Genomic DNA, 9,732 nt, shown 5'->3' with positions numbered 1-9,732 from the left:
TAACACATGCTCTTATGAAAAAGGATACATCGACACATCCAATGATATGGTGGAAGAGCAAATTTGGCCATCAGATAAGTTCAAACGCGCCATCCAAATACCATGGACAACACCTACTTGTTAGATCGTAAATATTATATGCCAATACCTTTTTCAAATAAAATAATTCTTTTCTAATATAAAAATATCATAATACTTTTCATGAACCTGAAAATCACAAAAAATAAAATATAAAAGTACACAAATGCTTTTAGAGGCATGTCATGATTTTTATCTTTTATAAAGATATGACAATTTTTCTACTATATTTCAAGTGTAAAAATCATAAAAGCCCTACCTCAACAATTTTTTTTTTTACGTGAGGAAGGGATAAATAAATATTTTAACTTTTTCAATGTTTTTAAAATAACTAAAAAAGTTCTTGAAGAACAGCTTGAAACATTGTTAAATCTAGAAACAAAACTGTATTTTTACTGTAAAACAAAAAGAAACTATTAACATACCCCTAAATAATTTTTTGATAGAAACAAAACTGTATTTTTACTGTAAAATACAGTTTTTATAACTAATGCATCAATTATAAAGACCAAAACACCTCATTTCACTTTTTTATTCAACTTAAGGGCAAAATAATAATTTTCCAATAACAATCCACGGTTTACTGGTATCGTTAAAAAACCCACAGTTTTTGTCAATGCGTTATTCCCGGGCGTGTTTCCCCAGCTGGGGTTAGCAAAACGGTGCGTTTTGAGTTAAACGGAGCCCCGAATCTTCCAGAAGCAAAAGCCAGCAACAAGGACATTGATGATTAAACCCTAATAAAGGACTTAAAACCCTTTCTAGTTTCTCCAGGTCGCAGCTAAAGAGGAGATTGCTTGCTTTGGCCTTCAATTCTTCAGGAACAGAGAGAGATGGTGTGGTTTCAGTGCGAGGATTGTGGAGAGAACTTGAAGAAACCCAAGTTGCCTAATCACTTCAGAATGTGTTCTGCAACCAAGGTCTTCTCCATCTTCCCCCTTTTTTTAAAAAAAAATATATATATTGGTCACAGATTAAAAACTCTGGTATGTTTGGAATGTTCAAATTGTGTAGCTATCTTGCATTGATTGTGGAGAGACATTTGGAAAGCAAAGCGTTCAGGGCCACACTCAGTGCATTACCGAGGCGGTAACGATGCTCATTTCTATCTTTAATATTTGATTTTTTTTCCTAATAATTTATTAAGGGAGTTCTGAATTGCTTTTTGTTTATTCTCAGGAGAAATATGGTCCAAAGGGTCAAGGGAAAGCTTCAAATGGCGCAACACCTAAATCCAACAAGGATGCAAAGCAAAAACCCGATGTTGATATCAATGTTGGGTTATCTGAACGCCCACCATGGTTTTGTAGGTATGTTCTTTTATAAACTTTATTACCTTTCTTATGCATGTATGTTTGTGTTCTCCCATGATGTATGACCTTTTGGATTCTGTCGGACTGATTATAAACTTGATTTTTTGCCACCTCCCAAGTCAAATTTTGAAATTTAAAAGTGGAAAATATTGTGGGATTTGCATTTCCGTCTTAAAATATACTTTAGTTTTCTAAGATAATGCCAGTAATTGGTAAATTCATTCGCCAAACGTCAAAGACAACGTTGAGTTTTTTCTTGTGTAAAACAAGTAAAAGAAAGGTGAAATGATGTATGGGATCGAGATATTAGAGCTTCATGGCTTATCTTTCACCTGGAAATAATGTTTGTCAATCATATGTTTTTGAACAATTAGGATCTTAAAGCTGTGTTGTACAATGTGTTAATTAATTATTGCAGGTGTTTTTTCATGATTAGGGATGGTTTTAACTTTTAAATATCGTGTATTGCTGCTACTGCTCAGTCTTTTGAGTGATTGAGTTTATCTAGCCTAGTTCGCACAAACTTTAGAAGTCTGTGAAGTAGGTTCTCCAAAACTGATCATAATTTCCAGATTCAGCTGGAACTGAGTTGATTGATTAACAGGTCGACTTGAAGCTCTCACCCCTACAAAGTAATGAAGTACTAGACTTGTTTGAATGGAATTCTCTTGGAAAGAAAGTTGTTAAGATGATTGTAAGAGGCAAGCCTGGATCCATGGCAGGGTTTGCATGCATAATCTAGTTCAATATTTAGTGGGGAACTAAATCTAAAGACAATAATTCAGTAGTGCTTAAAAATTATGTTACTTTCTGTTCTAATGAATATTGTTTGATCTCTCTTATGCATGCATAGGAAGTCAAAGAGTAGTTTTATTGCTTCCCTCTTAAGTGCTTGGTGTTATATCTCTTCTAGTGATTCCATCTAAGCCATCAACTTCTGTGCAACACTGTAATTATAGTCTCTGCAATACCAAGGCTACCAGTAAGCAGGCTCTTCTTCTCCATGCTGATGGAAAGAAGCACCGGGGAAAGGCCCGGGCTTTTCAAGCTGCCAAGCAACAACCTAAACAGACAGAAGAATCTGCTCTTGATTCAAATGCTCCTACCAAGGTTGCATTGATTGAGAATAAACATGTAGAGGAGCAAAAATTGCAGGATAGACCAAATGTTGACTGTGCAGATACCAACACAGAAATAGAGAACGGAAAGTTGCCTTCAAAAAGGAAGAGAAAGGTTGATGCATCTGGGAATGATGGCACTGGGAATAAGACAAAGGATGGTGCTGCAAATGAAGTGGGCAATGGTAAAAGTCAGGTTGAAAGAAAATCCGATGATGTTGAGACTCAGTTGAAGAAAGCTAAACACAATGCTCTTAAAGATGACAAGGCTACTAGCCCTAAGAAAGAAGATCATAAAAAGAATATAAAGTGGAGGAAGCTGGTTAAATCAGCCTTGAAATCTGTATGTATCCTTGATCATATTTTTCATTGCATTTCCAGTTCAATTGCATTTCAATTTGCTACCTCGTGTTGATCAGGGCCAAATATATAAATTTTATCATACGTCATGGATTAAGTAGCCAGCCACCATCGAAGTAAACTTTAATGGCATGCATAAACATGACTAATACTGAATTGACTTACGATTTACTTTCTTTAATATCATCCTAATGCTGACATTTAAGATTTTGGTTTTTGATGCATGATGCAGAATGATGGAGTTCTGAAGATCAGGAAACTGAAAAGGCTTGTCCTGAAGTCCCTCCAAGAATCTGGCATTGCAAAAGATGAAACCGAACTGGATAATATACTTGAACAAAAGGTCAGCCTTTCAAAAGAATTTTACTTTATGCCACCTCTTCTATGCTTACCCGTTCGCTTCTATTTCTAATTACTGCTGATTATTCTCTTTGGGGGGCTGTTGTAGATCAATTCGAGCTCCCGGTTTAGAGTTGACGACAAATATGTTCATCTAGCAGCTAAAGATTGAAATCAAGTTTTTGGGCCATGTAGAAGAGAATTCCTAGCGGACAACTGCGCCTATCACAGCGATTTTCCTTTACAGAGTCCTTCAGCATTTGTTCATTAGCCTCCTATTCGATCAAGAATCATTTTGAGCCGTAGGTCCTCTCTGGACTGCCATTTTAGATGGCTTGATGCTTTCCCTATGATTTTTCCCTTCTATTGTGTTGCTTGCGCAGTATTCTTACAATTACTTTTCGTATTACATGTAGGCCCACAAGGCTTGTATTGCTACCGAATGATTTATTTTTTGGAAAAGAAAATCTTATAGACGAACTTTTTTCATTAAGATCACATATTCGTCTGCTTGTGTGAGAATAGATTTCTTGTGAATCTTCATACTGATTTTAATGTGTTAATATTAAAAATGAGAATAGATTTCTTGTGAATCTTCATACTTATTTTAATGTGTTAATATTAAAAAATTTTAAAAAATAAAAAATTATTTGCAAGCAAATAGTTACACCATAATACTAAGCATTCTACTCCTGATGTGAATGATATGTTTTTAACTGATTTGGAGGGCTGGATTTAGTCCCGGTGTTAAATTGATTAAACGATGTGTCTTGTCATCAAATAAGAGACACATGCTGAAGAAAACGAGTTCAAGCTGTTTATGGTATCAAATCATTATCCAAGAGTGTTCCCTTAATACCGTAAATACTTTATACAAGCATAAACGGTCTCTTTGTTATCTTCATCACCATAATCGGCCTCCCAAGGAGGCTCTAGATAACAGAATTGGCTAGTTTTGAGCCTTCCAAGGAAGGCAACATCAAAGTGCAAGGAATTACGCTCCATTTAACGTTTTAAAGGAAATGGGCATGCACCATAAAGTAACAAACTTATTCCTTTTGAGGCATCGTAACATGTATTACATACAAACAAAGCATCCAATTTCACTGCTGTATTCATAAATTCACTAGTAAATTTCATGCTAATTGAGAATTTTCTCTGCTCGAGCCTTTACATATGTCTAGGCCAGCAGAAGGGGAAAGAATGTTTTTAAGATTTTGTATATGTTTTAGTGTAGCCATGAAGGTATCTCCATCTGTGAAGGATCTCGTATCAACATATTCTTTGTTGCTCTTCCGCTTTGACATGTTATCTACATTGCACATGCAAGAAATTCTGTTTTGTTTTGAAAATGTGAAGCCTAACAAACTTGGAAGTGGATTACCAGGCCTAAAATAGAGAAAAATAAGCTGCTATGACCATCAACACGACAGAAAACACCATTGCCTGCAAAAGGAATAGCATTAAATCAAGGATCAAAATTGTGAAGACTTTCAACAAGGTGCAGCTTGTAGTGCCCATAAAAAAGACTAAAAATGTTACTGTTTAACATATCAAGTCAGTGACAAAGGAAGACAGTGATGAGAATCTGATTATCAATATCATCCTAAAGCTATTCAGACACAGACTCTTGTTGCTTCACTAACAACAGTATTTATTTTGATAGAGAGAGCGTAAGAAAGCTTACAGCAATTGCAGCAGCAGCAAGGCCTGCACGCTCCCTTGGATCCCTTCGATGGTAATTTCCAAAGTAAAGAAACGTACCATAATACCACATCAATGGGAACACAAATCCCAATAGAAAACTGCCAAAAAAAACAAAAAGATAACTATCAGAACATGAGAAATGGTAATGGAAGGGAGAAACAGTAGTTTGAAGAATACTCACGAAAACCATCCTACCCCACAGCCAAAGCATGGAAGGGGCTTGTCATAAATTCCTTGAAAATCCCCAGGATCTCTAATAAGAGTATATTTTCCTTTTTCTCCATCTGCAGCATCTGTTGCTTGCCCTACCATCAGCAGATCAGAACGTCTCTCAGGAGTTTGGATAAGCAATTAATAGTGCAAACATCAATTCTTTGACATAAAATATAAATACAACTGGAACATAATCCACCACATAAAGTAACATGATGAGACACATAATTAAATACAGTACACAAATCAAACACCCAAGAGTGCTATAAGAAAAAAAACAAGAAGAAAATTGAAGACTATTTAAAAGAGACTAAATCAACAAGGAGGTAGAAAATGAAAATGCAGCAGGATTCAATAACCCTGATATAGTTTGAAGAGACAATGGCTCCTAAAAATAATTGATGTTTAGAAAAAGCGAGACTAGCACCTAATGCAAAAGAAGTAAATCCCAAAAATATCAGAGTTCTTCATATTCATAGCCCACGGACTTGCATCTCCAGAGAAAAAAAGAAAAGAAAAGAAAAAGAGAAATAAAGGGCTGCTAATCCTCTGATTAATATCAACATACAGCCATGAGTGCATAAAAGGAGAAAATTTTATCATTCTAGCTCAGTCACGTCTATAGATGGGAGGACAGAGACTTGATCATCAATGCATAAAGTAGGAAGCGTGACAGTAACCAGCAAAACATTGTCTATGCAATTTACATGATAAGATGTTATATTGTAAAAAAAGAAAAAGAACTCATGGAACATAAATCATGTCTGAATAAGAGCAGTACCCTTTGATGCTGTATAGTATCGAGCAGATGGCCTGAGGAGATCAATGTGCTTATCAGAGACAGATTTCACCAACTCAACGCCATTCCTGAAACCCTCTCTCTCCTCAATGGCAGCATCTGCAGCACCAACAAGTTTGCACTTATGTCATGAAGTGCCTGAGTTAATTCTACTTTAATTCGGTGTTGGCATTCAATAACCAAAATCCTCCTAGTAGAAAATTTACAGGATCAAAATAAATTCTAAGCATGATGTTCCTACAAACTTTTTGTTTCTCAGCACATTAACGCAAATGAGAAAAAAAAATGAAAAAAAAAACCTTCTATACCTAAACTCTGTGCTATATTGATAAGGGATGACGCAACGTCATCATCCACCATGACAATCGGACAACTGTAAACTAAATTTCTACATCTCATGCTGGCTTAAATAAGCAACCCAATTGTGGTATAGTGGTTAATAAAAGAAAACAAACTAGTAGTCCCAGATGGTCTGTTTGCATTTTATGCCCCTCTCCCCTCGTTCTAGTAGATTACAAGCTGGAAAATCAAGAAAAACAAGCAATAAAGAAAGGGTGCTCAGTACTTGGATCCATGTGAGCTATGGCTGGATTTGTTCAATATGTATGTATTGACCTGCTTCAGAAATTAAAGAGAGGAAAGTTTCAAAGTTAATTTGGTACAGGTAAATTAAAAAAAAAAAACACAGAAAGATGAAACAAACTACATGTCATGATACAAAGAGAGAAAGAAAAGAGAGGGGAGGAGAGGGTACTTGCCTGTGAGAAGAAAGCAGGAGCTGAATTGTGAGAATCTTGATTATTGTAGACAAAAAAATAAAACATATATAGGAGATGGAGATGCCGGAAAGTGTTGTAGATGACAAGTAAAGGTCTTGTTTGGTATTTTCATTACTTAGCTGTTGAAGCTGACACAGATTGACTCTTCCTTTGTCCCTCCTTTTCTCCCTTTTCTTTTTGCCCCTTGTTTTTTTCCCTTGATTAAAGCAAAAGGCAAAATCAAGTCTGAATGGAGGAGCATCTCCAATGACTATTGTGCCCCTATCGTTGACCCACATTTTCTGTGGTTAAAGCTGTTTCTGGAAAACAATTGCAGTCGTGGTTGCCGGCAATTATTGATTAGAGTTGGTTGACCCATTAGTTTATTATGTCAAGTTTCGCTTATTATGGAGAAATTTATTTCACGGGCTTGAATTTAATTTTTTTGATATTGTGTTTTTCAGAATTAGATTTTATAAATTATTTTTATTTTATTTATATTAAGTTATTATGATCTAAAAAATATTCGTAGCTTTTAAATGGTGCTTAATTTTATATAAAAAAATTAATTTTATTATTTATAAAAGCTTTAGAGTCTAGGGATAAAAATTAAAAAAGAAAAATAATGACAATCCTTTTTTCTTAAAAAGAAATAGTGACAGCACCTTTCATCCTTAAAAATTGTCCAAAATCATTTTTAATTATTTTAGTTTTATAATTTTATATTTTAATATAAAATTTTATTTTATTAATATTTTAGTCTTTATATTTAAAAGATAAAAGAAAGTCGCTAAAAAATAATAAATAAAAAAAGAAGTTACTTGATGATTTTAATGATAATAATAGTTAAATTTGTTGTCAAAGTATTTTCATAGATAAAATAAATGTAATTAAGGTGTTTTTGAAGTTTCATATTGTTAGAAAAAAAATGTAATTAAGGTGTTTTTGAAGTTTCATGTTGTTAGAAAAAAAAGAAAAAAATTGAGTGAGGACTTTTTTCACTGAATTGTTTCTTTTTGTTTTTTTTATTGATTTTGGGATTTCTTTTTATTAGAGGATTGGTTGTTTAAAGTTGTGGTGTTTTTAGGTAAAAATAGATTAAAATCAAGTTTTGTAGATAAAAAATTATCCATCATGTTTCTTCAACCACTATTATAAGGGTTAAAAACTAGGTAAGTGTATGATGTTTAATCTATTATAGTAAACAATACATTATTTTTTTTTATTTTTTTTTAAAAAAGAGGCAATTACTTGCCTACCTCTATACTAGAAAAAGAAAAAGTTAAAACTCTCTTTTTTATATTTTATTTTATCTTATCTTTTTTTTTCCCTTTGTAAACTTTAATTAAAATGGATTAGTTAAGTATATGTGTGTCATGTTAGCTTGCCGGTTGTTCAATTTTAACTGAAATAAATTAATTATAATTTTTTGTTGTATTTTTAAATTAAAAATTCATTATTTTTTTCCTTAATTTTCAAATAAAATTACAATTTTTTTTATATTAGCTGGCGTTCTTTTTATAAAGCCCTACACAATTCTTTTTCTTTGAATTTTATTAAATCACTTCCCTATGATTTTTTTATTGATTAATTAAATAAAGAATTTTTTTTGTTAAGTCTTTGGTTAGCTTTGACAACTCTTTCTTGTATTTCTGGTCATATATAATTTTTAATTTATTTTATTAAATATATATATTAATTTTTAATTCACCATTATAATTTTTTTAATGTAAAAAACATGTATATTAATATAGTAATCAACTTCCATGATTGATCGAGTTAATTATATTTTGATAAAGTCCATCGAATCTTAATTGAGGCAATCTAACGAGTCAATTTTCTAAGAGGTTATAATAAAAATAAAAATAAAAATCTTAAGAGCACACTTCTTCTCATATAATTCTGATTCATTTAAACAATTTAATTTTTCTCTATATTGATTTCAAAGTTGGAACTCAAGAGATCAATAAATAAAATTATTTAATTAGTTCTTAAAAAAATGATGATGTAGCCATTTCTTTTCAATATATTTTTTTTTTTACATACGAGAATATGTTTATAAACATGGTCCCCTAAACTATTGATTGAAATGTAATTAATCCTTAAATAAATTATTGAATGCAATTGGTTCTTAAACAAATCAATTTTAATCCATTCTTTCTCTTTTTAAACATGTCTCTCGTGTGTTTTTAGCCGGTTAACAATATAATGAAAAAGTAAGAAAAATAAAATTATTAATCTCACTATTAACACTATAAAAGTAAAAGATTTTTCTAGACTAAGTAGAAAATAATAATAATAATAACCAAGAAAAATAATATTTCTCTAAAAGTCTTTCCACATCACTCTCTCCGAGTTAAAAAGAACTCATCATTGAGTTCAAATTATTATTACCCGAATCTCATGGTTGACTAATCAAAATTCTCTAACCTCCTACCTTTTTATTATTTCCATTGAAAACATAATATTTATCAGAAATACAGTTAACTTCCCTAACAATGAAATCAACTTTGATTTAGTAGAAGTTTTATAAATCTAATTCACAACTTTTATCTAAAATATATGAACATGAACTTCGTCATTGCCTAACATAAATAAATCTTTAAAATTAAAAAGAAAAATAGAAACATGGAGTCCTAGCTAGTTCTTAAAAAAAACTAAGTACTTTAAACTATGCAGTGGTTCTGGAAATTCAAATAAATGGTTGGTTAAGTCTAAGAAGAGATAAAAACACATTTATAACTTCTTTTCAAATAAAAAATTACCTTGGCCTTTTGTTTTCTCCTAAATTTACCTTTATGCATGCCATTGTTGTCCAAATTATTTCCAAGCTTATTATCTAGTCATTTATTGTTGATGAATTTTGTTGAGTTAGTATCGGACCTGAATCATGAGTCTCACAACTTGATAATTTCTTTTAGTTTTCCTTTTTTTTTTGGTTAAAAACATTGTGCTAGGCTTATATTAGTCTTTAAAATTAGGAGACTCATCGACCTAACTGTTAAAACCCAAGTTTTAAAAAAGCATGTCATTAACTTGACGTAAAC

General features: G+C 32.2%; 2 protein-coding genes across 7 annotated transcripts; one reads left to right on the top strand and one right to left on the bottom strand.

Annotated features, from left to right (window-relative positions):
• Window positions 1–808: 808 nt before the first annotated feature.
• Window positions 809–3,706, top strand: LOC105110130 (zinc ion binding protein). Its single transcript, XM_011005067.1, has 6 exons — window positions 809–998; window positions 1,093–1,167; window positions 1,258–1,388; window positions 2,351–2,852; window positions 3,102–3,212; window positions 3,318–3,706. The coding sequence occupies exons 1-6, from the start codon at window positions 912–914 to the stop codon at window positions 3,378–3,380; spliced, it is 969 nt and encodes a 322-aa protein (XP_011003369.1). The 5' UTR covers window positions 809–911; the 3' UTR covers window positions 3,381–3,706.
• A 513-nt stretch (window positions 3,707–4,219) lies between these two features.
• On the bottom strand, window positions 4,220–6,892 carry LOC105110128 (60S ribosomal protein L18a-like protein). Of its 6 annotated transcripts, none has more exons than XM_011005065.1 (6): window positions 6,686–6,892; window positions 6,493–6,545; window positions 5,910–6,026; window positions 5,097–5,235; window positions 4,896–5,013; window positions 4,220–4,654 (listed from the first exon to the last, which is right to left on the bottom strand). In XM_011005065.1, the coding sequence occupies exons 2-6, from the start codon at window positions 6,500–6,502 to the stop codon at window positions 4,598–4,600; spliced, it is 441 nt and encodes a 146-aa protein (XP_011003367.1). In that variant the 5' UTR covers window positions 6,503–6,545; window positions 6,686–6,892; the 3' UTR covers window positions 4,220–4,597. The 6 variants fall into 6 exon arrangements, with proteins under 6 accessions (XP_011003367.1, XP_011003365.1, XP_011003368.1 ...); XM_011005063.1 differs by having other exon boundaries at window positions 6,493–6,542; XM_011005066.1 differs by having other exon boundaries at window positions 5,097–5,220; window positions 6,493–6,542; window positions 6,686–6,891.
• Window positions 6,893–9,732: the final 2,840 nt, after the last annotated feature.

This window comes from Populus euphratica, unplaced genomic scaffold (genome assembly GCF_000495115.2).
Source record: "Populus euphratica unplaced genomic scaffold, PopEup_1.0 scaffold240.1, whole genome shotgun sequence".
In the NCBI taxonomy this organism is placed as follows: domain Eukaryota; kingdom Viridiplantae; phylum Streptophyta; class Magnoliopsida; order Malpighiales; family Salicaceae; genus Populus; species Populus euphratica.
This window is presented reverse-complemented; position numbering and strand designations above follow the sequence as displayed.

What these genes read in the sequence shown, in the direction of transcription:
- LOC105110130 (XM_011005067.1), top strand. Translation starts at nt 912, where the DNA reads ATGGTGTGGTTTCAGTGCGAGGATTGTGGAGAGAACTTGAAGAAACCC. An exon ending in CGCCCACCATGGTTTTGTAG is followed by an intron (nt 1,389 to 2,350) that starts GTATGTTCTTTT and finishes CTGTAATTATAG; the next exon opens with TCTCTGCAATACCAAGGCTA. An exon ending in ATAATATACTTGAACAAAAG is followed by an intron (nt 3,213 to 3,317) that starts GTCAGCCTTTCA and finishes GGGCTGTTGTAG; the next exon opens with ATCAATTCGAGCTCCCGGTT.
- LOC105110128 (XM_011005060.1), bottom strand. Translation starts at nt 6,326, where the DNA reads ATGAGATGTAGAAATTTAGTTTACAGTTGTCCGATTGTCATGGTGGAT. An exon ending in CAATATAGCACAGAGTTTAG is followed by an intron (nt 6,027 to 6,235) that starts GTATAGAAGGTT and finishes TTGGTGCTGCAG; the next exon opens with ATGCTGCCATTGAGGAGAGA. An exon ending in TTGCTGCTGCTGCAATTGCT is followed by an intron (nt 4,655 to 4,895) that starts GTAAGCTTTCTT and finishes TTCCTTTTGCAG; the next exon opens with GCAATGGTGTTTTCTGTCGT.